General features: G+C 41.1%; 1 protein-coding gene across 3 annotated transcripts in view; it reads left to right on the top strand.

The window, feature by feature from the left end:
* SEMA3D (semaphorin 3D) overlaps positions 1 to 26,854 on the top strand; it is a 204,918-nt gene that overhangs the window by 143,739 nt on the left and 34,325 nt on the right. For all 3 annotated transcript variants that reach the window (XM_020800516.3, XM_073000805.2, XM_078394234.1), the window contains exons 9-11: positions 6,334 to 6,448; positions 9,076 to 9,145; positions 11,661 to 11,805. In XM_020800516.3, the coding sequence (XP_020656175.3) occupies positions 6,334 to 6,448; positions 9,076 to 9,145; positions 11,661 to 11,805 (330 nt within the window). The remainder of the gene's footprint in view (positions 1 to 6,333; positions 6,449 to 9,075; positions 9,146 to 11,660; positions 11,806 to 26,854) is intronic.

Genomic DNA, 26,854 nt, shown 5'->3' with positions numbered 1-26,854 from the left:
GGGTGTTCCCATTGTCCAAATCATAGCGCCCAACTTAGTGCATCACCAGAATACCATCCACAGTCACACATTTCTCCCTTTGGAGATTGAAACAACTGATTACATGGGAAAACACCATTTAAATCACTCCAGCTTGAAAGAAGTAGGAGCCCCCTCCTTCAGCAAGAAAAAACAAAACAAAACAAAATGCTGGTTTGGAAGCAAAAAGGGCCAGGCTGATTTGCATTGCCCTTTGTATCATGTGATCAATTAACAAAATTCAAATGCATCTATTTTACTTCCACAGCAAATCCTGAACTGTTTACCTCTGTAGTCATAACCTAACAATTATTATTTCACATAAACATTTCTAAGCCACAGCCCATTTCTTCAGAAACTTCCATGAAATGTTGTGACAAAGAGAATGTGTTCATCTTTAACATACCATGAGCCCCTTGTGTGGTTTTGTTCATATAACTCATACTAGAAACATATTTTTTGCATTGTGGGCTTCAATTTGACAGTGTGGAACAACCCCAAAAATAATTCTGAGGGAAAAAGCATTCTGGATGTGATGTGGATGTATTTTCTAGTCTATGAGCTAGGTTTTTCCACAACAAGCCCCATAATACTATGCTTCTGATGTGAGAAAATTATAGCTCTAAAAATGTAATGGGAAATATGTGAGGCTGTTCAGCAAAGAGTACTAAAATAATCTTCCCCACACCATTCATAGAAAGGCTTATTCAGTCAACATTCTTTGCACTTTTCCTTCAGTTACTGTTTCCACTGCTGTAAAATGTCTACTGTACCAAAGTTCATTACTGTTTTATTCATAGGATATACATCTTAATTATAATAATTTTAAAAGGGTGCTAGAAGGTGGCTATTTTCACAGGTTTTCCATAATCATATTCTTTTATTCCTTCTTACATTATAGATCTTTGTGGATTTTTTCCATAGCTGAAATTCAGTTGGTAGTCCCAGGTAAATGGCCCATTAATTTAATTAGTCTACTCTGGTTGGAACTACCAGTTGAATTCAGATCTCTGTTTCCCACAAGGTAATATAACATCTTCTTGTTCAGCCAAAATTTCTGATGTCTGTTATTATCCTTAATTTATGGCCTTTGGCTCTCAGCCAGGTTTGCTTTACGCTCGCCTTCTTGGTGGCTGAGAGAATGTCCAGAAGAAGACATAATACATCGAAGTGATGGATGAAAATTTCATTTTGGTTGGTTTTGATAAGAATTTACCACGAGTTCCAAAATTTTCAATATTCAGAATGGAAAGTCTTTAATATATTAAAATATATATGTTGGAAAAAGCAAAACTCCCAGATTCATTCATCCAGGACAAGAAATATGAGCTCTGAAGATCTGGATGAATATGACCTTATAGGGAGATTTAATTAGGATTGCCAGCCGGGCTTTTCTGACATGCTCCTCATTGTTAATAGTTTAATGGCAGGCAGGTACAACATGATCTTCTCCTGCTGGAAATAATAACTTTAGGAATTTAACTAGTACAGGTGTGAGCAGTTTAGTTCAATTTCAGTGAGTATTTACCAACATACTTTACTTGGGATGCAGGAAATTTGAGATACTAAGTAATTTTATGTTAAAGAACCAAGTGATGACACACTTGTCAATCCTGCACCTTGGTGGAGTCTTGGCACCCCTAATGAATTTGGAGTAAATGGATTCCCGTCCTCAGAGTTCTCACTGCTTGTTTGCTCTGAGACTGTCTTTCAGTCTTATGTCTGTTGTTGTTTAGTCATTAAGTCATGTCTGATTCTTCGTGACCCCATGGACCAGAGCACGCCAGGCTCTTCTGTCTTCCACTGCCTTCCGGAGTTGTGTCAAATTCATGTTGGTTGCTTTGCAGACACTGTCCAGCCATCTCGTCATCTGGCGTCCCTTTCTCCTCTTGCCTTCATTCTTTCCCAACATCAGAGTCTTTTCCAGGGAGTCTTCTCTTCTTGTGAGATGGCCAGAGTATTGGAGCCTCAGCTTCAGGATCTGTCCTTTCAGTGAGCACTCAGGGTTGATTTCCTTTAGAATGTATAGGTTTGTTCTCTTTGTAGTCCAGGGGACTCTAAAGAGTCTCCTCCAGCACCACAATTCAAAAGCATCAATTCTTCACCGGTCAACCTTCTTTATGGTCCAGCTCCCATTTCCATACATCGCTACTGGAAAAACCATAGCGTTGACTATGCGGACCTTTGTCGGCAAGGTGATGTCTCTGCTTTTTAAGATGCTGTCTAGGTTTCTCATTGCTTTCCTGTCCCACACATATATCTCTCAGGAGATAGATAAGGTGGTCAGGCACTTCCATTCCTTTAAGAGCTTGTCATAGTTTGCTATGGCCCACACAGTCAAGGGCTTTTGCATAGTCAATGAAGCAGAAGTAGATGTTTTCTGGAACTCTCTGGCTTTCTCCATAATCCAGCGCATGTTAGCAATTTGGTCTCGAGTTCCTCTGCCCCCTTGAAATCCAGCTTGTACTTCTGGGAGTTATCGGTCCACATATTGCTGAAGCCTACCTTGGAGGATTTTGAGCATAACCTTGCTTGCATGTGAAATGAGTCTTATATCTATATGACAGCAAAGATGCCCTCCAATGATGGAGTTAATATCTCCAAAAACATTACAGCAAATCCTGTTAACTGCACACATTTCATAGGAGATGTTCATAGTGGCAGGGACTTGGTTTTCTCACATGAAAGCACTGTAAGTAGTGATAGATTTACCGAAACAAAGTACCATAACTAGGGAACCACAAATGTAATGGTGCATTTAAAGTAAATAACCTGGTGGAGCTGAGAGAATTAGAAGGGATGTCTTTGTAATTTTCAACACAGGACAGCTCAGGGGATTTATTAATGCTGAATGTTTTTTTTTTTTTTTTTTTTTTTTGGTAAAGTAGTGTTTTGTAACTGGAAGAATCTGATTTCTTTCTTTCTCTCTTTCTTTCTTTCTTTCTTTCTCTCTTTCTTTCTTTCTTTCTTTCTTTCTTTCTTTCTTTCTTTCTTTCTTTCTTTCTTTCTTTCTTTCTTTCTTTCTTTCTTTTTCTTTTAGTGCTGTTGGCTAAATTACATCTGCAGGGAGAACTCAAAAGATATTTATGATGCCAGCTTCTCTCTTTTTGATTTTCAGTTATTTCCTGCTGTTCCTGCCAGGAACTCACTTTGATCGGTGCTTTTGCATAACTTGCCATGGGGCACTAATTAATAAGCAACTTCTTCAAATTCCACTTGTTGTCTGGTTTGACTTATGCAGCTGTTTGACATATTTACTATTTTTAAAGTGCAATGCATTTGCATTTCCTAATGTCCTCCAGCTTGATTGATGCTCCCCCTGCCCACCCACCCCCAAGCCTGTGCTTTCAGCTGTTATTTTTTTCTTGGTGTGTGTCATCCTTAACAGTATGATTTAGGACTGGCAAGTTGCAGATGGTCTCTTAAATTTTTTTCTGACATCTGTTATTTTTATTTTAAAATGACAAAGCTGTAATCTGTATAATATATTCATGATATTCTGTTAGTGAAGGCTACTTCTTCCATTATGCAGAAACAGCAGGAAGGAAAATATTCACACTTTCTTCCCAGTTCTTGCTTATATCAATATAGGAGAAATGCATTTATCCTCCACTGTAAGATGAACTTGTTTCTTCAAAGGTTCATAACCTGCCCCAAGTCTAAGGGCAGTGTGTAAGTAATAAACCACTTTAACTCATATTTAGGACAGTCAGCATAATTTAAATAGTTTAAAATAGTTTTTCCGTGTGTCTGCTAAGGTAAACTAAAACTCAAAAAGATATTATTGCCCCCCCCTCCAAAACTTTGGTGAACAATCACTTTTTGACTTGGCATCATATATTGACTAATGCTGCCACCAGTTAAGACCTCCAAATGGAGGAGATTCCACAATGTGATTTCTTCTCAGTATCAAGCTAATGCAAATTTCACCATTCATTTCTTTTTTTCCCCACCAAGACACGAAATGTAAAGAGAAGAAACAGTGCAAGGGATATCAAAAGAAATACATTGCCATTTACTTGCTAAGTCCCTCAATCCTTCATCAATTCTGGATGTTCTACAGCTAGGCTTCACTTTAGTGCTTCCTTGGGCCCCCATCGGCAGTTGCCTGCTCAGGCACTGTAGCAACAGGAAGATCTTCTGCATACTTTAAAACCAGAGATGGCCAAATTCAGCAGGGCCATGAACCTTCACTCTGGGCATCACTGCTGAAAATAGCCTTTCAGTACCACAATGGTCAGCATCCTCCTGATGAGGAAGGCATCTTCAGAGAAGGCACTACTGGGATAAAATCACGTGGCTCCTTATGTTTCAGTTCCTACATTCACGATTCCCCTTTCCTTATGCTGTGGGCTTTGCTTTGCCACCAAATATGTGATGGCTGGGTCTGAGGGACTGCATCTCCAAATGTTGAACATGTTGCAGGTTGGGACACTGGTATTTCGAATCTCACAAAGAGAAAATGGTTTGGGGAAGCATTTCAGGTTTTGATAAACAAATAAATGCCCAATGACTACAGCCTGTTTTCTGATAACCAAATGTAAAAGCATATTTAGTGCCACACTCACATACATTTGGATTGGACTTTTAAAATGTTAACATACAGTAGGCTGATGAAATATATTTTTAGTAAGCAGCCTTGTGAGATTATTCCCACTGTTATTGCCAAAGAAGAGCATGATGAGGGAGACAGAAAGTTGTTTCTGATGGTCTACAAAGTAGCTATTTTCTAGTTCTGTTGTTATTGCAAGTATTAAGGGGCTTCCCATTTTTTTGCAATCATTTTCACAGGCATAGCTGTATGAGATTATTGCATCAAAAATTGTTCCCTGTATGAGCTCAACCATCTCCAGCAAGATAGTATTGTGAGAAGTACTCCTCAATTAGGAGTGCATTTTTCACACCTTTTGAGAGAATAGCGAGATTACAAGTAGAGTTACTACAGAATTGTTCCTACAAGGGAGCATTGAGACAAATTTCTTTGGAGCAAATAAGTGCTCTGACCGAACAGCCAAGATATTTTTTTTTTGGGGGGGGGGGGCAAAATATTTTATAACACTAGACTATTTGTCAGATGAAATTCATACCCTTAGCCGGGACCCTTGGAAAACAGTAAAGCAGATTGTTAGTCCTACCGAGTGGTGAATGTCATTTGATCCTCACCAGAACTAAGTATCCTGTGGAGACCCCAGAGCTGATGGTGAAATTCTCTGTACAGTAAGTAGACCAAGTGAGGCCATGGATCATAGCTGTCACTTAATTTGTCTAACATGAAATTTGAAAGCAAATTTAAAGTTTCCAGGTGCAGTTAGAGAACTGACACAGTTGGGTAATTTTAGACTCTGAATCTAATGGTTTTTATGACTGCCAGCTCCTTTGGATGGCATTGCTTATTGTATTGTTTATTTTAAAATGTGGTAATCATGCCCTCCTGCTGTTGCTTTTGAAGCCCTCTTTGTTCCTTCTTGGGCCCTGCTCCTTTACCCAAAAATGACCTCATGGCATGATGAACTCTGTTCCAAAAGTGCCATCTACCCTGATGGCATCACTGGATGTAAGAGAAAGCAAGGCAAGAGAACTTTGAGTGCTTAGCTCTTCAGAGTATGGCTTTGAATCCTTAGGTCTAGCTTTTCATTAAGCGCAATGTGTATGTTCCCTCCCCACCACAATGGGATTTCCTCAGAAATGAGTAGCAAAGCAACTGGCCTAGCAGGTAAAACTGCCATTAACTTCTAGTCACTCATACAACAAAACATGCTAAATGCAAGATGCAGAGTTGATGAAAGTCAAATCTTTTACAGCTCGAGCAGCACCTGTTCATCTGGTCATGTTCTGCTTGCTGTGTGTGTGTTTTATGTCCTTCCAAAGGAAAAAAAGGACACTACTTTTGTACACAGACAGGGTGTATTTTGTGTAAACTGTAGGGAAAAAATAACAAAAAAATGTATATCCTTATGGTCTTGTACTGGAAATTAAATTTCTATATCAGACTGAATAATTCTTGAGTTGCTTTGTGAATATTTTTGACTTGACTCTCACTTATAACTAGTGCTAGTACCACAGGCCAGACAAGTGATTAGTAAAAACAGTCACTGCTGGTGCTGGAGAGGGAGAGGGAGACATGAGGGCAGGAAAAATGGTGGTGCATGTACCTGTGCCGCCGCTGCCCGCCCCCGCCCCCCCCAGTCTGCTGTCTGAATAATGGGGTCATACCAGCAGAGCCAGTTCTGTTTTCAGCTGTTTCCAATTGCTTAGATAAAAGTCTTTCTTTTTTTTTCCAAAGGAAATTAAATGAACTGCTTTCTTTCTAATCAGAATGACATGGGAGGTCAACGAAGTCTGATAAACAAGTGGACAACATTTTTGAAAGCAAGGCTAGTTTGCTCAATTCCTGGCCCAGAGGGAGCAGATACTCATTTTGATGAACTACGTAAGTAAATTTAAGCAGTAGCTGTCATCTTGTTTTTTCCTCTCTAATCCCAGATGATGCAAGGATCTATGAACTCAATTGGTTGTCTTCAAATACGGCTGATACTGGGTACCAGGAGTAATAGTATAGAGTGCTCATCTGATGACCTTCTAACTCAAGGTTGCTTTCACTATTTTCGTACCTGAGAGTCAAAATCAAAAATCGAAAATTGAGTTGGGTTTTTATGAAGTACCTCTACAGGGTATAAAATTATTAGTCTTTAAAATATTAATTACTGTACAGACCTGTAAAATGCTAAATTCCAGACTTATTGTTCCATATATCTAGCCCTTTAGTGATATGGTTTTGGTAAGACCACACCTGCTATTTTTCAAATGATAGTATTGTTTCTACTCTTCTCTGTAGCTCACATGTGTGTGTTGTGACCAACATGGCTATTTAGATCCCGTGTATATACAGTATCTTCCAACATCTGTTCTTACCTCTTATCTAGACATTTTCATACTAGTCTGATTTTACAAATATTTCCACCCATATGATTCTGGAAATACATTTATGCTACATGGAAATAAACCATTCCTTTTAGGAGGTCCATGTGGTCTATCAAAACTCTTTGAGAAAGAATTGCCCCATGCGAGCAATAGCAAGGATGGCAACAGCCTTACCTGTAAAGGCACAGGTAGCGTTAGTTGTACAGAAGAACATGCTACACAAAACAACTCTTTGTTTTCAGCTTGTATTTGGCAGTTCTGTCTCAGAGTGCAAGACCTCACATGAGCAAGTGCTAAACTTTCTTTTTTCAAAATTGCTGCACATAAGAAATTAGCACATCCACAAAGTTTGGGCTAGACTCCTATTGCTAGCTTACTATGCATAGGGGCATTGTTTTCATGGTATGAAGAAGCATTTAAAGATGGAAGGGTCACCTTATGTTTGAAATTGCAGAGCTCAGAAACAGGTTGACCTTCTTGGTGAGACACAGCTGGCACTCAGTTGGTGGGCACTGATGAGTTACCATGTGTCATACAGGCATGACTCAGTGTCAGGTAAAGAGATATTGCCATGTTAAGTCATACTGTTTACTTAGGCATCCTATGCCTTTTTCAGTACCAAGTGGTTTGGAGTTTCCTTCAATTATGAATCATCATATTCCATTGGCTACTATGGTGTTTTTGTAGGTTAAGTCTTGAAGTTTTAAATAGGAAGGCCAATATCCCTCGTGGTACATGATCATAGAAGGATGATTATTTTAGCATTCTTCACATTCTAGGAAGTTCCCAGTTTCATGCTGGTTGTAAGATTGTACCCAATTGTGTGCTGAATGCAAGATTATTTGCACAATCAGTTCTATGATTGATTGCACACCAGGTACGCAAGACCAGCGGAAGGCTTTCACAATTTCCAGTACAATCTAAACAAGATAATAGCTGCAGAAGGTTAAGCCCTCTATTACCTCTATAGAGAAAGACATAGCACCTTCAGGAATTTTAACTGATTTCTATGCATGTGTAGGCACCAAGGTAGGCTTCAGCAGTATGTGGACCAAGAGCTCCTAGAAGTACAAGCTGGATTTCAAAGGACCAGAGGAAGTAGAGACCAAATTGCTAACATGTGCTGGATTATGGAGAAAGCCAGAGAATTCCAGAAAAACATCTACCTCTGTTTCATTGACTATGCAAGCCTTTGACTGTGTGGACCACAGCAAACTTTGGCAAGTCCTTAAAGAAATGGGAGTGTCTGACCAGCTTATCTATCTCCTGAGAGATGCTTTTGAATTGTGGTGCTGGATGAGGCTCTTGAGAGTCGCCTGGAATGCAAGGAGAACAAACCTATCCATTCTAAAGGAAATCGACCCTGAGTGCTCACTGGAAGGACAGATCCTGAAGCTGAGGCTCCAATACTTTGGCCATTTGATGAGAAGAGAAGACTCCTTGGAAAAGACCTTGATGTTGGGAAAGTGTGACGGCAAGAGGAGAAGGGGACGCCAGAGGATGAGATGGTTGGACAGTGTCATTGAAGCAACCAAGATGAATTTGAGCCAACTCCGGGAGGTAGTGGAAGACAGGAGGGCCTGGCGTGCTCTGGTCCATGGGGTCACAAAGAGTCGGACACGACTAAACAGCAACAATAACAATGTATATATTAAAAAATGATTATGTTTATTTCAGTTTATTCTGTTTTGGAGGTGTGGCTGACACAACTACCCTCTATTGAATATATGGTGAGGGGCAAAGCCTACGTTACATACAAACCAATACGATGTGTTACCCAGAGGCATAAGACTTGTCATACAGTTCCCATAGATTTCCACACTTTTCTTGGCAAAAGAAAATTGAAGGGGTAGAGTATACAAATCTGCAGCTTACTACATACTGTACTGCATTGTACGTGCAGTGACAGTCTACCTGTGTCTGTAGGTGAGGAAAGATGGACTTGTCAGTGAGATGCTCTACTAAGAGTTGCCAACTGGTAAATAGAAATGTCTGTGAATAAGTAAACTGAAACATTAAAACCATGGATTCTTTCCAAGGATTAGCTACAAGCCTTCATATTTTGGAAAAAAGATACAATAAATAAGAAAAATATGTGGAATCCTCACTTTAAAAACAGTTTGTTCTCCATTGCAGAAGATGTATTCCTACTTTCCACGCGAGATGAAAGAAATCCGATGGTGTATGGTGTCTTCACAACTAGCAGGTATATATTAGGTTTTAAGTCTGCATCTGTACACAGGCCAAAAACTGGACACCCTTAGCTGGATTATTCTACAGCACTAGGCCTCAGATTGTATTACCATAAATATTATTTTACCTTTTTGCCACATCTCTAGCAGGAAGGAGTAGGCAGAGAAGCAGTGACTTGCTCAGTGCCACCTAGTGAGATCCAGTCAGTAAGTGGCTATCATGTTGGGTTTAGAGGTTGGGGATCAAGGTTCAGATCCAGGCCTCAGCTATAAAGCACACTGTGTGGCCTTGGATAAGTCACGTTCTCCAAGCCGAATGTACCTCACAGGCATGTTTTGAAACTCAACTGCAATTCTGAGCTCCATGGGGGAAAGGCAAGATACAAATATAGCATATGGCCAACATCCAGGAACAGCACTAAATTTAGTATTTCAAATCCATTTTCTTCCTTCTGTTCTTCAAAATTTAAACAAAAGACCTTTCAGTTAGGCTTTTGGGGTTACCTAAACCAATATTGATGGACTTTGTACGATACAGAATACCAAGTGCCACCCAAGACCTTTTAAGGTGAATGGAATTTGTAATGGGAAGTGGGTTCAGTAGACTACAGTGGTGCCTTGCTTAACGATGATAATCTGTTCCAGGAAAATCGCTGTTAAGCGAAAAGATCGTAAAGCGAAATTAAAAAACCAATTGAAACATTTAAACCGTTCAATGCGTTCCAATGGGCTAAAAACTCACTGTCCAGTGAAGATCCTCCATACGGTGGCCATTTTCAGTGCCTGTATAGTGAGGAATCCGTCCCTAAGCACAGCGGGGAGCCATTTTAAGCACCCGGCAGCCATTTTGAAAACCCGACAATTAGCTGTTTTTGATCGTTGTAAAGCAAAAATCGGTTCCCGAAGCAGGGAACCGATCATTGCTAAGTGAAATTCCCCCATTTAGACCATCGTTTTGCGATTGCAGTTGTGATCGCTAAAACATTGTCGTAAAGCGGATTCATCATAATGCAGGGTAATCGTTAAGCGGGGCATGACTGTATTTAAACCTAGTATTGGTTTAAACCAGCAACTAGTATTGATAGAGGTTCTCTTTGACATACGTAAAAAGAGGTTGGGGTTGGAGGTCCCAAAGGCATCTCACAGCCATGTTGTGTCTCTGGAAATAACAGGGACAAATTAGACATTAAGGAAAATGCATATTCTCTGCAACTGAAATATTTTCCTTCAACAATGGGATTTCTCAAGAGAGGCCTGTCTCAGTAATTAGACTTGCAGAATAAGCTTGTTTTTACTTTCCAATTAACAATCACAAAACAGCACACTAAATGCAATGTGACAAGAATCAAATGCTCTCATGAACAAATGTCTTTCACCACTTGAGCTCCACTTCTGAATGGGTGCTAAATCCATCATTTACTTTGATTCAGCAATTATATCAGTCATACTTCCAAATAACATCCCTGTTTACCACACAAGGACCAATCACAAAATACAGCAAGCTAATTTGCAGGCTTCAGGAGATGTGAAAAATCACACTGCAACAATCAGATCTCTTTCAGAATGTAAAGAATTCCTGCTTCTAATTATGTGTTGTCTGTATGGAATACTTTGACCCATACCTGCTCTATACTGGATGGATTCAGAATTGTCTCTGGCCTTTGGGTTGATGGTCTGCAGCAAGTGCTCTCTGTTTTAATGGTTTCCAGGCTGTTATTCATTGCATTATCCTAAGATTTGGAGCTGAGCTAGGTATATAGGTTAACAGATTACAAACTCCCTAACTGCAGCATTAAGACCACTCTAGATGTTGCATATGATTAGACCCCTGCATATTTTTAAAGGATGCAGGCAGCCATGAGAGTAGTTACAGCAGAGAAAATAGTGGAATTAGGATGGAGTAGATCAATTGTCTGCCCAGTATGCCCTGCCCAACCTTTTCTCCCTATGGGGACAAAGATGGAGGCATATTATAGATAACAAAGTACTAGTGGTTTATAAGTGGAAAGATAGCACAAAGGTGAAAATTAAGCATATACCCCACCCACACATACTAGTTTCCTGGTGCCTTTTAGGGAGGGGTGGATAAGCCTTTCCCCCACCCTGTGTCAATTCTGGGGGATGTCTTCAACCATAAATCCTTTCACTCTGATTTTGCAATAAATAGTGACTTTAATTTTTAACAGTTTTTTTTCCATTTTAATGTATATTTGAAACATGTTTTCCCTCTAAAGACACATTTTTAATATATATATGTTTTTGAGCCAAGAACTATGTTGGAGGTTTTGTAAGTTATGAAATCTGATAAATACCCAAGGTCTAATCCAGAATATGCAGTTTGATGTTCATATTGGCATGAACTGCCAATAGTATTCTTTTATGCAGGACTCCTTTTAAGAGTTGGAGTGTCATTATTTTAAGTCAAGAATGTGTTTTTAACTATCTGTCTTTCACATTATCTGCCTTCAAAACAAGTAGTATGTCAGACCTGAGGTGTGCATACGTCACAAGATGCTTTTCTTTCTCCAGCTCTGTCTTCAAGGGCTCTGCAGTCTGCGTGTATAGCATGGCTGACATCAGAGCAGTTTTCAATGGACATTACGCCCATAAAGAGAGTGCAGACCACCGTTGGGTTCAATATGATGGACGGATTCCATACCCCCGGCCTGGTACAGTAAGTGCCCCCCTTTCAAATTTGACTTTCCCTGTAAATGATTTCCTTCATTTTATTTGCCTGCATGAATAATACGTAGTTTCCTTCCAGGATTTTTAAAATTATCCCATCATTTCTTCCTCATGTTGACACTCCAGGCTGCTGTCCACCATTTTTTTGTAAACTGGCAGCTGTAAACTGAGATAGCAGTTGCCAGACTGCCCATTTCCTTGTTGTCTCTCAAACTCTGCTTTTCAGATCTTTGGCTGCAGTTCTGTGAGGAGGCAGAGATTATCTCAGAGGCATCAGCACCTCGTTCAATGGAATAACGTTTCCCTTTGTCAAGGGTTAAATTATGAGTGCACGTGCCTTAAATCTTCTGGTTCTGTTTTGCTTGAACTGTTTTATTTATGATAATTTCCTTCAATGTTGCCATTAGATTTAACCCCATAGTGGTATAAATTGTTTTAGAACATCTTACATAAATAGAGTTTGACATTTTTTAAGATACAAGAATGAATATGCGAATTACAGGAGAAAAAGAATTGTGCTCATTTTAAGGCATGCTTCTAGCTTAGACTGTAAGTAATTGATGGCCTTTTCAATAACCTGGGTAGTAATTCCAATGCATAGTCCTAACTCAGGTAGGCCCATTAAATAGTGAGTCAACATATGTGTAATCTTGTTGATCCAATGAGTCTATTCTCATTGGAACTACCTTTTGGATTCCAATCTTAATCTGTAACCAGACATAGCTTGTTTATGGGGTAGACCATAGTAGACACATTGGGCCTCATGTCCAAGTAAACATAAAGGATGTGTGAGTATGGATGTGCAAGTATTCATTTAGGGTTAGTGTTTGCACATGAAGGAGGGCTAGTGAATCTCATGGGGGAGATGCTCTGAGGCATGCAGGAACATGTAGTCCCCAACCTTCTTATTGGGAAAGAAAGACTCTGTGGAGGGCTTAGGAGCACTGTCATTGTCTTTGCTGTCAGCTGCTCCCTTTTCCTGTCCCTCAGAGAAGATTCTGAACTCTTAGGAGGGTGTGGGGATGGAAGCCAGGCAGCATTTGATGAAAGTGGAGACCTTCTGCCTGTTGTCCTGCCAATGGGTAATCATTCCGAATCTCTTGCACTGGCAATATCCTCTCTTTGATTGTTTGTGACATCTCTCCCCATGTCAGAAAGCTCCTCAAAGATGCACAGGGAGAACTGTTCTGTTAGACTCTGCTGTTGGGTTAAACACACTGACTGGAAGTAAGTCCTACTGGAAGCACTGGGGTTTACTTGTAAACGAGCATGCTTAGAATCTCAGAATTGAAAGAACTATGGAACTGTAACTGAGAACCCATCTATACTGAGAATCTTTTCATCTTTCCTTGCACCCTTAATACCAGAATGGCAGCCAGGTGTCCACACAATGCAGGGCTAAAAACAATGGAAACAGCATCAAAGAAGGACCCAAAATGTCCTGCCTTGCTTTTCATCACTGGATAATGGTTTATTTTGTTTTGCTTTGCCTCAGATAGTTCCAGGGTACCATCTGCGCATGCGGACCCTAGTGCCATGTTGTTGCATGATGATCCACACAGTTCACAAATGTCTGTCCCAGATTTCCTTATTCTGCTGGTCATTCTCCACCACACCATGCTTTAGTACCCCTTCTGTTTAGTTTTCTCTGAGTACCAGCTGTTCTTTCCTTTGGAAAAAGTACTGCTGAACTGACATGGTGAAACAGATTTACAGATAAAAACATGAAGGTCTGGGAGTGGCAAAATTAAAAGAGAGGAGAGTGAAGAAGACAGGCAAAAAGGGAGTGTGATGTCAGGGAGCAGTTCTAGATGTGTGTGGATAGGGGGTGCTGTAGTCCTCCCACACATTCCCATACAACTAGCCATGAATACCTTCTCCATGGGTGAATGGAGAGGATATTGAGATGATCTATTCAACTATGCAGCAAAAAATATCAGAACAGTTCAGAGCAATCCCAGAATGACTAGCAACATTTTATGGATGAGCTCTGAGAACCAGGGTGGTTTACTGGATAGATTATAAGGCTAGGACTGAAGAAAACTGAGTTCACATCACTGCTTGGTCCCAAAAATTCACTGAGGTATTAGCAATGGTAGCATAGGCCTTGAATATTTCACATACGTTGAAAACCCTTTTAGGGTCCCATAGAGCAGAAGTGGCTTGATAGCACATAACAACAAGGAACTGTCATTGCCCATGATAATGGTATTTTTTTCCCTTTTGTGTTTCACGATGGTTACTGAGCAGATTGGTTTAACAGCTTTTTGTAGATGTCTAGCTCTAGCTCAGAAGCACTGTAGTAAATCTCCAGTAGCATGACAAAAGCTGCTCCAATAGATGTGCGTATAAGCAATGTGAAAGCCACCTATGGGACAGTATTTGTGACACCACTGATTCTTCTCCACTTGCCTTATAGTTTTGGATTGCTTTATTCTATGAAAGAATAGTTGTGTATCCACATAGGCAATCATGCATGTATAGGGCATCCTGCCAACATCCTGGGAATAAGCACAGTTGGACTTCTGTGCTAGGTAGGAGTCAGTTTCACAGCTAACAATACTATTGGCATCATTGCTGAGATTGTGCTACCTGAGTCACATGGAAAGTGAGTGTCTGTGCATTTCCTGTGTCAGAGATTATGCAGGTGCAACTGGTTACTAGTCAACGTTTGTACAGTTTGGAAAGAAATTGAAACCAAAAGCTGTGAGAGTAATAGAACTATCAAGGGCAGAAAATTCTTTCTTCTATAAGGTTCTCAGGCATCTAACAGCATCTTATGTACAACAACTCAATGTGCTATAAAATGTGTTTTCTTTCATTTCTAATTGCCAAAGATGCAGTTGACTTCCTTCAGGCATTTTAACGCTCTTACACAGAAGCAGGAGATTTTATGTTCTGTTCAGCTGTCTTTATCTCTGAAGTCAACAATGCTACGTATTGCATGTGTTATGCGGTGGCCAGATTACTTAGTGGAATGAGAAAACACCAGCATCTCTCTCCCATTCTGGCTGCCTTGCATTGTCTGCCCATTCATTTTCCGCATTGATTTCAAAGTGTTAATGATGATGTATAAAGCCCTAGACAGTTTAGGACCTCGATACCTAGCAGAATGCCTCCTCCCACCTAGATCTACTCGAGTCACTCACTATAGCCAGGAAAGACGGCTGAGGGGCCTAACGCTGAGAGAGGCCCGGAAAGAAAGAACAAGAAATTGGGCCTTCTCGGCAGTGGCTCCTTGGCTCTGGAACAGCTTGCCATCAGAGATCTGCCTGGCACCCTCGTTGGATGTTTTTAAGAGCCAATTAAAGACTTGACTCTTTAGGCAGGCCTTCCCTTCTGTCAATACTTGACTCTTACTTTTACTTAGTCTTTTGTTCTATTTTCCATCTTGATCAATACTAACATTGTTGATTTAATTCATGGTTTTAATTGTTTTATGAATAATTTTATTGTGAGCCACCCTGAGTAGACATAGTCTAGAAGGGCGGGATAAAAATCTAATAAATAAAATAAATTAAGAGAAATGAACCTGCCTTGGACAAAATATTTCCTGTGACACTGTATGTGCCAGAGAGAAACCCCTGCTAACATGCCCCTGATACTGATTGCTTGGTGCCAAGGAACAAGTTGCTTGCTCCTGGCTGCTGTCTGAACATCCTTTGAGTGCCCTCTGGTGTTACTTTAAATGCTTTCCTTAATGAGAAAGTGTGGAATCAAGACATTGTAACATCTGCCTGTTCTTTGGGCTGATTTTGAAGCAACCTGTTGGTTTTTAGTGCAAATGTTTCTTTTCCTCTTCACAGCTGAGCTCCAAAAATAAGAGGTTCTTGGGGTTCCCACCCACTAAAAAAGTAGCTGCACAAGAGAATGCACATTATATTGACTATTTGTATCAGTTGACTAGTTGTACAAATGGGAATGTGCTGCTGATGCATATTCCACTTTTATTTTGATTTTTTCTCCCTCTACACACCTTTGTGCAATAGCCAGTAGATCTATTTGCCAGCTAGGGTTCCCCTTAGTGGGAATGAGAAGTAAATCTGATAGAGCTGACTACCGTTAAAGTTCATGGTAATTGTTCATGTTGGAAATGTATTTTGAAAAAATTGTCAAGGCTGACACTAGACAGTTCTGTTCCTATTATTATTATTATTATTATTATTATTATTATTATTATTATTATTATTATTATTATTATTATTATTATTATTATTATTATTATTATTATTATTATTATTCAGTCTGCACAGTGCAGTTATGTTGATTTACACCCATATCCTTGACTTGGGGAGGTTAGGAGAGGAGCCAGCAGGTGCAGTCCTCTTTTTCCTCCAGCCCTCCATATTCATTTCTGTAAGTCATGAACATCTGCTCAGAGTTTCCAGTTAACTCACGTGCAAGTATTCTGTTTTGATAGAATAATTCAGCACTGCTTCTTTCTCTCCCAGGCACTTCTCTTCATCCCCTTTGAGCCAGCAGGTGGAATAAATGACCATCCCAACATAACAGATGGGAATATATATATAAAAAAGAGAGAGATGGGGAAAGGATACCGCCCACTCTCCTGCGTATTCGGTCTGGCTCTGCAGCAACTGCTAGAATGTTTTAAACATTATCATAGAACTTCCATCCTCCTTAAATATTTTGGGTTATTTCTGTGACAAATTTTTGTCATTGTTTATGGTCCTATGATAGGTTAGTGTGTTGTTTATTTTTCCAGTCAGATTTTTCCTTGGTCTCTCTAGTTCACTGGCCAGTCCCTGTTAAACAAGTTGTGTGACTGTTTGTTTTGTTTTTGTTAAACAAACCTCCTTCTCTTCATCTACCCTGAATGTGTTCTGTGTTTTCTTTCCCTTTCTATATGAATCATCCTTGATGAAATAGCACGATTTTTTCTCTGTAAATCCTGTTTCCTTTCATGCTCGCTTGTCCTTTTAGTAAGTGATGCCAAATCAGAGTCATTGCACTGCCTTTTTGAAAGTCTCTGTATTTCTCCAAATTCTCTTTCCAAGTTTTTCATACTGTCAACAGCACAAATGTGTCGGAGGGAAAATGATATAGCGTGTTTAAGGAAAACTGTAGCACAAGGTGTAGAGCAAACGTCAAATAGAGTTCTGGACGATTCCAGATGCCACCTGAACTAACAGCTTCACTAACTAACCAGGCCTCAGCCAGGAGAGGCCAAACCTCTTTTACAAAAATATTTCTCTTTGCAGAAAAAAAAGATTGGTCCTTGACCAGCTTGCTTCCTGACTGTTTTCCATGTGTGCAAGCAGGTCTCTTGTGACTAAAAACCAGCAAAGCTGGTGCAATTTCATCTTCCTTACATTTCTCTGAGGTTTTCAGCTCCATATGCCCTCCTTTTTTTCTACTTGCAGGTATCCCACTGACTACAGTGAAAAATGTATTATTATACAACAAGTTTATATATTCAGTAGAAATGAGTGAAGGTAAAGCCCTTCATGGTCTTTGCCACATCCAGCTATATGTGGAAGGTGGCAGGATGTTTGGTATGCTGCATGAGAGGGAAAGACGCAGAGCTAGAAAGCTAGCATTTCAAGAAGAATGGTTTAGCTTTCCTTTTGTTCATCAACATGTTTTTCTACAAGTTTTGATTTGCTTTTGTGAGCATGCATTCAGACATGCAGGGCTCTTTCTTCCTAGTCGAGAAACAGCTTTAGTGCTTCCCTGTGATGGGTGCCATCATCCAAAGAACTGACAAACCTAATGACTGGCAGAAATCTCTGGCCAAAATCTCTGTTTCTTCCGGAAGGAAACATTCTGACATGTTGTTTATTAACCAGGCCAAAAAGTGCTTCTATGACATTCTATCTTCCTGTAGGCTTTGTATGCAGTAACCCCAAACCGAAAATAGAAACTGTATAATGGAAGCTAGCACTCCATAATAGATTTGGACAAGCTCCACATGGACATCATAGAGTAGGAATTGAATTGGCCATTAGATATACTCTGGTGGTTTTGGTTTTTGAGTTGATTTGGGTTTTTTAGTGCTTGCTTATAGGTCATAGCATGGGTTGGGATATCTAGAGTGTATGCTCTGCTTCTTGGATATCTCATGTGATCTGGAGCCAATTTGCCCTGGCTTTAAAAGAGAACTTGTAAAAGGACATCTGTGCAGATAAACTTCTCAGATATTGTCCCTCTTTTTCTATGGAAAAAAGCTTCTTAGAGGCGCTTCACTGTCTGTTGGGAAAACTGTTCAAGATGACTGACATTGCTTAAGATCAGTCAGTGAGTAGCAGTGCTCAGCTTGAACTGGTTGATGATCAAGTCCTGTCAGATAATTCAGATGACCAAATGCTTTATCTCCGGTACTTGGAAGCTGTTTCTGTCAGGAGCACATCTGGTTTTATGGCAGTATGTAATCAGTGGTTGATTCAGAGCAATTAGTGGTGACAAACCCACATCCCTAATGTCTTCAAGCAATGGTAAAAGTGTGGGCGTAGTTTGGAATGCTGTGATGGTAAAAATGTTTGCAAATGGAATAGGACTCCACTCTGACAGCCAGGTGTGAACTCTGAGCTTTCCATCCAGGCAATAGCTCCTTGTTTTGCCTTTAAAGCCCACCCAGCTGGTTCTCCGTGAGGGCAGCAAGTGAGAAGGAAACTGTTCAGATACAGAAAGAATAATAAGCTACATTGAGGATGTGCAAGTCCTCCATGTATACATGTAGGGATTTTCTGGATTGTTGCCTGTATATGATCTGGTCCTGAAAAATATTTAGGGTTGAAACAGCATTTCACAATATAAATAGTGTAGCAAATTGGTGGTTTTTTCCAGAGTAGTATCTGAACCATAGCTCTTCACCTTTTTTTCTCTTTTTCTTCTGTTTTTACACCCCTCTTGCCTTAAAGGGATGTGATGGTGCTGTGGGTTAAACCGCAGAAGCCTCTGTGCTGCAAGGTCAGAAGACCAGCAGTCATAAGATCGAATCCACACAACGGAGTGAGCTCCCATCATTTGTCTCAGCTCCTGCCAACCTAGCAGTTTGAAAGCATGTAAAAATGCGAGTAGATAAATAGGTACCATCTTGGTGGGAAAGTAACAGCATTCTATGTCTAAGTCGCACTGGCCATGTGACCACGGAAACTGTCTGCAGACAAATGCTGGCTCTACGGCTTGGAAACAGGGATGAGCACCGCCCCCTAGAGTCAGACATGACTGGACTAAATGTCAAGGGGAACCTTTACCTTTACCTGTCCATATTTTAAATCTTCTTCCAGATTATGAGTGAGAATTTAGTTTGACTCAGAGATGTTTTTATTAAAACTACAAAATTGGCCATATGTTTATAAATATGATGGAAATAACTAGATTTTTAAAACAGTTTAGATTTCAAAGAATGCTGGGTTTGTTCAAAAAGAAAAGAGGAGAGAGAGATAGAGAGCTTCTGTGACTTTTTTACCCCTACATTCAATGCCCTCCAAAAAGTTTAGGTTCGTCCAGCAAGGAGAAAGCTTCTCAGTTTTTGCATTCTCTTCTGGGAGAATGAAATACATCATTGCCATTTAAAGTTGCCACTTTTGTTTTAGTGACCACTTTCCCATCTAACAGCTACGTGGCTGGTAGGCACAGTGTGATTCTCTATGGATCACAAATAGTTGATCAGTGCAGATGATTGGGAATTCTGTTTGGGTCTTTTGAAATAAGACCTGAACTTCTTCATACACAAAATGGAAAGAAATTCATCTTCTAAAATAAATAGATGTGAGGGAATGTGAAACTGGCAAGATTTGTCTTTCCTGTTCCAGATGTGTTGTCTTTCAGCAAACTTTTCCCCATTCCTTTTTTTTTAAGGTCTCCAGTTCTTTCTCCTTTTCTTGACAATGTCCCTAAGTTAGTTCTAGCTTTCTCTAGCACAGTGCATGCCAGTCATCTCTAGTAAGCATGTAGGGAGCCAGCAAAGCACTGCAAGAGAGAAGGGGCTGGGAAGCACTTATGCAAGGCCCCTTGAAACCTGGACCTGCCCTTATCCTGTAAAATGAACTGGCAGTTAATCCAGGACATACTGAAGCAAGTATTTCATGACACAATCCATAATTAGCTAAAGGAATTGTCTGCCAAACGATGGAGTCCATGACTTAAAAGGGTTTGGCCAAATTTATGTGGAATAGAATAAATCTGTCAGTGGGTATTAATCATGTTAGCTAAGTGCAACATCCAGATTCAGAGGCCGGATTCCTCTGACATTCAGCCACAGGGAGGCAAACAGCAAGACACAGCAGTTGACTTCATGTCCTTGCCTCTAGTGTCTAACTGGCCAGTGCTGGGAACCAGTGTTGGGAACACAGAAGGCAAGCTATGGTTCTGAACCAGTACATTTCCTGGCCCTCTATGATGAACTGCAGTCTGGCATTACCGTTATCAAGGACTGGGTACCTTGACCTCCTTGTACTATTATTTAGGGAGAGACTACGAGGAATGCGTAACTCAGGCTGTCGGGAACTCTGACTCACTGGAGGTCAGTGGAAACTTTGAGTTGTCAGGCACAAAATGACACCCTCTTCTCTCCATATTTACCACCATCACAGTTTCCTTATTTGACTGGAATAGGAGAAAATGTACCCATTTTCAAAGACTGATGCAGAATCCTTTGGTACTCCAAATTAACAATTGCCATTCTTATTGTTGTTTTGACTTGTATACCTGCCAATAGGGCTAGAGCACTTTCTGGGTGGTTTACAACATAATGTATTTTTCCATGTATAAAATGACAGTTTTTCCTAAAATAATTGAAGGAAAAATTGAGGGTCGTTTTATACTCAGAAGTAAGGAGGTGGGAAGGATCAAAGTGCTTTGATCCCTGTTTCCACCTCCATGCTTTGCAAAGAAAATGCAGGGGGAAAGTGATTCCTACTTTCCCCCTACATTTTCATTGCAAAACGTTTAGCAGAATGTGCAAAGGAGTTGTAAGCATATTGGAGAGGGTGTGCTTTTCCCCCCCACAAAATGTAATGATTTTGCACACAAAAAATATAACTTCCATGAATTTTGTCATGGAGGAAATTGTACAAAAACTTTCATAACGCTTCCCAGTAAGGTAAACAATGGAATAAGTGAATATTTTAAGCTCTACTCCAGATCTTCCCCTAAAATTTACCAACAGCCCATTTCACTGCAAATCATTTTGGATGAGGTTCATTTCATCTTGGATGTATCCCAGATCTCTGTGAAACAGCCTGCTTTGGTTCAAGATTCTGAGTTCATTTGAAATAAATGCATACCCCTACTGGAAATGGAATGCTAGACTAGATCCACCTTTGTTTCATCCAACAGGACTGTTTTTACATTCCTGTCTTCACATCTATCCTCTTGTGCAGCAGCATCGCTCTAGGCGTTTCTTCCCCAAAGTGTCACTTTCCTGTGCATCTCTGAGGTCAGTGTTTGGCCCACGCTAATGAACATTAAGCCCCATTAGGGACTAGGTGGAGACCACTAGTCTCACATTCCGTTACTGACATTTGTCAGGACATGAACTTACAGTGCTCTAAGAGGAAAGACTGCCTCATGGGCTTGCGTCTTTGCCACCTAGCCTTCTACTGCCCAAATACGTCACCGTCGTCATTTGTAAGGGAAGCCTTGACATCATTCAGAGGATGACACAGACACTGCTCTCTAATTCTGGTGGAGGAAGCCAGTTTTAACCACCAGCACCTAGTGATTGGGAATGCAGCAGGTCCTTGAGTAAATTGCGAAGAAACTCCATATTCTATTCCTTTATTTTGAGTTAACTGTGAAACTGTTAATAGGTGCAAAAGCAACAAAAAGCCTTGTGATGCCTAACAACTAATAGGTTTTATTTGGCATAAACTGCCATGGACTGAGGCCCACTTCATCAGATACTTCTGGAGTCAACAAAAGTTTATGCCAAATAAAACTTGCCCGTCTTTAAGGTGCCACACACCACTTGTTTTGCTGTAGTAGACTCACACCTTTCTCTTGCTCCAGAAATGTTAAGACTTGGCTGTTGAAACTGTTGGGTTTGCCAGGGATAACACTGTACGTTACCTCGACAGTTCTTTTTCTAGTCTCAGTGTTATTGAGTGTTCACTGAAGTAGATTCTGTATATTCATGCCAGCCATGTTGATAATTGGACCCTATCACCATGTTATGTTTGTTTGTTTTCTAAGGGCATGGGAATTTTCAGAGGCATTTCATTACATTTCTTCAGATGTGTGAGCAATTCTTCGAACAGTTTGTTAGGGAAGGATCTCACTAACACAATAACATACTTTCATTCTTTCTGTGTCCTCCTTCCCCATTGCATACTATGGGTTTTATTGTTTTATTTTGCTGTTTTCTCTTGCAAGTGATAACAGCAGAAACTCTGCTGGCAACCTAGCCACCATTTACCCATCATTGTTCCAGAATGTTGAAACAGCAGAAGCATTTAAAAAAATTGCAGAGAAATATCACAGAAAATTCTGTTGTGTGTATCTTTTTATTCTGTCAGGATTAAAAAGAGAGGTGGGGGTGGAGGAGCTTCAAGTGGTGGCAGATCAGCTTCAAGCACTCCTGGATGAAACAGATGCCCTGGATCCATTCCAGTCGGGCTTCAGGCCGCGCCATGGTACAGAGATGGCATTGGTCGCCCTGTATGATGACCTGTTGAGGGAGGCTGACAGGGGCAAAGTGTCTCTGTTGGTCTTCCTCGACATCTTGGCAGCCTTTGATACCGTCGACCACGGTATCCTCCTGGGGAGGCTCTCCGAGTTGGGAATCGGTGGCTCGGCTTTGTCCTGGCTCTGCTCCTTCTTGGAGGATCATCCCCAGAGAGTTCAGCTTGGGGAGAATGTCTCGGCCCCGTGGTGCTCCAATTGTGGGGTTCCACAGGGGTCGATCATCTCCCCAATGCTATTTAACATCTATATGAGGCCACTAGCTGGGGTCATCAGGGGGTGTGGAGTGTTGTGTCATCAGTATGCTGATGATACCCAGCTCTACATCTCCTTTTTCCCAACAGCAGGTGATGCCGTACTGTCCCTCCAGCGCTGCCTGGGGACCGTACTGGAATGGATGCAGGAGAATGGCCTGCGGCTGAACCCAGACAAGACGGAAGTCCTGAGGGTGAGGCCCCCCGTTGTTGGTGACCTGGGTGGCTCTCTCTCATTTGGGGGGGGCGACCCTGGCTCCGGTGAGTGAGGTCCGCAGCTTGGGCATACATTTGGACCCAATGCTCACCATGGAAACACAGGTGGCATCGGTTGTCCGTTCCGCCTATTTCCATCTGTGGTGGATTGCTCGGCTGCGGCCCTACCTCGACACGGGGGCGCTTTCCACCTTAGTACACGCGCTCATAATCTCAAGATTAGATCACTGCAACGCGCTCTATGTGGGGCTACCTTTGAGGCTGATACGGAAACTTCAGATGGTGCAGAACGCAGCTGCCAGACTCCTCACTGGAGTGAGGAAATACCATCACATCTCTCCTATTCTGGCTAGACTGCACTGGCTGCCCATTCGTTTCCGTATCGACTTCAAAATTTTAATGCTCACTTACAAGGCCCTAAACGGTTTGGGACCTCGATACTTGGCGGAACGCCTTCACCCACCAAGTTCTACCCGGACTACCCGCGCGAGCCAGGAGGTGAGGCTGAGGAGCCTGACGCCGAGGGAGGCCCGGAGGGAGAAGACACGAAACCAGGCCTTCTCGGCGGTGGCTCCTCGCCTTTGGAACACTCTCCCTCCTGAGATTCGCGTGGCCCCTTCGCTGGGCACATTCAAAACCCAGCTAAAAACATGGCTCTATGCTAAGGCCTTCCCTCCTGCCAACATCTAACCCAATCTAGTTTATTATTTCTTTCCTTATCTATCTATTATTTATGATTTTATTATGTTAAGCTACTTGATATTTTAGATTTATATTACTGTAATCGTATATATGTTGTTAGCCACTCAGAGTGATACTGATGTATCAGATGGGCGGGATATAAATTAAATAAATTAAATAAATAAATAAATAAATAAATAAATAAATAAATAAATAGGAGACAAACCTCAGAATTTTTCCCAGAAAGATTTGATTAGAGAGTTGTTTATTCAGCTCTTAATACCAACTCCACTTTGATGAATTCACATGGGCACAAAATACTAGTGTTCTGCTTCCTTTCTAAGTCTTGCCCCTCCAATTTAAATTAATGAATGTTGTTGGAATGATTATCAGCTATTCTGTAATGGACAAGAAGAATCATGTTAAAAATCAGAATTCTGTGTAGGGTTCTTAAACTAGAAAAGTTTCTGCAATGTATAATAGCAGAAAGGTGTTGCTTCGGCCACTTTTTTCCCCAAGGGTTACAGATATCCCTCATTTCATCTGTGAATGGTTAGTCCACATAGCTTATGATTCATGGACTCTTGGTGTCTTGCTGGAGAGAAAGTTTTCCTTCCTCTGAATATAGAAAGGAGAAGGAAGAGCTTGTTTTCAGAAGGTTCTGTTTTGGAATAATGGTCTCTGAACTCTTCACAGATGGGTATATTTGCAGAATGGAATCAGTGCCAGGGCAAGATCAAAGTTAGGAAGACAACAAAGAAAGAATTTGAAGTGTCTTGACTAACTTTTTTGCCATTTTTATGGAACTAAGTTGCCTTTAGAGAAAACTGGATTGGAGGCAGCACTGAATGAGTGTGGCAGAGGAGTGAGGCCATGCAAATAGGTTTGAGCATAAACAGGGACTTTCCCATGAACATCTACTTATACAGAGGATTGGTTCCAATTCCTAACACAAACATTTTGGGGTGGGTGAGGCAGATTTCTTGGATGAAATCTCTAGCCGAAGGCCATGTGGCAGAGTGTTCATGACAGCAATGGGCAGTTCTCATCCATTCCCCACCAAGCTATTTCAATGGTAGCCACAGTTGAATTTATGAACCGGAACTCCATAATGGGATGATAGGGCTGAAATAAGCTGCAAACAGAAGATATTCAATAATAAATTTCCACAGTCACATCAACTTGTTGAACAGAAGTCAACAATGAGGCTTATGTCACCTTTAGAACTAAAAAGGCTTGTAAAGCTTTTGCACAAACTTTTGTAGACTTTAACCCCTTCTTCAGATGCAAGATGCATCTGAAGAACTGGGTCAGCATCCTTGAAAAGTTAGCACCAGATACAACTCCTTGGTCTTTAAGGTACATCTGAGACCCTATATTCTCTTGAATATAAAGTTTCCAGCCAAGGGCATTTAGAAACAGCCTAGTTTCTACTAGTGTAGACCTGAACCCAGTTGTTAGTCACAACAAGAGTAGTCAATGTAACTTATGGAAACATTAGCCTATGAAGTTCCTAGTTTGGATTAACAGATGGAGTTAGTCCATGGTTTCTGTTGACAGTTTACAGGTGTTAGTGTATTTACTGCCTCAGTAGCCTCATTCAGACATTGCAAACCCTTTTAAGTGTTAGTGGTAAGTGCAGATACATAGCCTGACTGGAGTTCCTTTGGCCACGATCTTCTAAGATTGACCAGATATCTCTGGAAAGGGTATAATGCTATTTAGTGAAGTTCTTCATACCATCAAGAACCTTATTTTTCAAAAGTTCCCCACTACATATTTCAACAGTTCAGTAAGACCCTCCCATTCAACCTAGAACAGTTAGAGCAGAAAGGTGTTCCCATGCTCCTCCACACACAGAATTTTGTAGAGCCAATATAACCCAAGAATCATAAATTTCAATCCTAAAATCAATTAATAATTTCAGTCATTCCAAGGTGTTTATTTCAGTCAAGTTTGGGATCAAATCCTGGCCCCACCACCTCTGGCCACCTGCCACAGTGGATTACAGTGGTGCCTCGCATAGCGAGGTTAATCCGTTCCGGATTAACCTTCGCTATGCTGAAGCATCGTTGAACGGATCAAAAAAACCCATTGGAACGCATTAAACATCGTTTAATGCGTTCCAAATGGGCCAAATACTCACCGTTCAGCGAAGCTTCGTAATGGCTGGCAGCCATTTTCGCGCCCTCGCCTTGCTTAACGAGGGTGCGAAAACGCTGCGCGCGGCCATTTTGGGCCATTTCCGGGCTTCCGGCGGCCATTTTGGCCGCCGAACAGCTGATCGTCGGGCTTCGTTTTGCGAAGATCGGTAAGCGAAACGCTTACCGGTGTTCGCAAAGCGAATTTAGCCCTATTCAAAAAACGTTAAGCGATCGCATTAGCGATCTGAAAAAATGGATCGCTATGCGATTTCATCGTTATGCGGTGCGCTCGTTAAGCAAGGCACCACTGTACTTTGAATTGTTTCATTGCTGGTGAGAAGCTAGGCCAATACATACAAAGCCTGCCACACATAGCTGTGAAGCACAAAACTGACATTGGACCTACAATCATAGAAATGATTGTGTGTAGAGATGAGCATGAAGTACTTCATGCCCCTTTGTCCTAAGTCATTTCACATCAGCTCAGCTGCCATGCATTCCCTTCCACCACCACCCTCACTGGCTCACCCACTAACCTATGCGGCTGCTCCTTCCCTTCCCATCTCATGATCATCCAGTCTGGGCAGGAGCCAAGACTTCCCTTCTCCACCTCCCACAACAGTTGGCTACTCAAAGGCAGTGCTGCAGGAATTCCTGCTCCGCCTCCTCGTCTGAGTGGCCAGCTGCCAGAGGAGGCAGAGAAGGGAAGCACAGGCTCCTACCCAGATTGGAAGATTGTGCAATGGGGAGGGAAAAACCAACATGTGCCAGCTGGTGAGGGGAGGTGCCAGTGAGGAAGGGCACAATTGTGTGATTTAAACATATCTCTAATTGTGTGATTTAAACCTAGCTGTAACACAATTTATGCCAAAATGTCCCCCACAAATGTTCCATCAATATCACGGATATTCTAGAGATGGGATAAATGTTTATAGGAAGATATCACAGCCACACCACGTGGACACACCAGTACTGAGAGGATTGGCCAAACCAGTCCAGATGTTTCATCTCAGCAAATTTGTTCACAGTGAATTTGAAAGTTGTTGAAAATACACATTTGTTACCTATCTTGAATTTGTAAGGTTAGGGTTTTTTTTTT

This window comes from Pogona vitticeps, chromosome 5 (assembly GCF_051106095.1).
Source record: "Pogona vitticeps strain Pit_001003342236 chromosome 5, PviZW2.1, whole genome shotgun sequence".
Taxonomy (NCBI): domain Eukaryota; kingdom Metazoa; phylum Chordata; class Lepidosauria; order Squamata; family Agamidae; genus Pogona; species Pogona vitticeps.
This window is presented reverse-complemented; position numbering and strand designations above follow the sequence as displayed.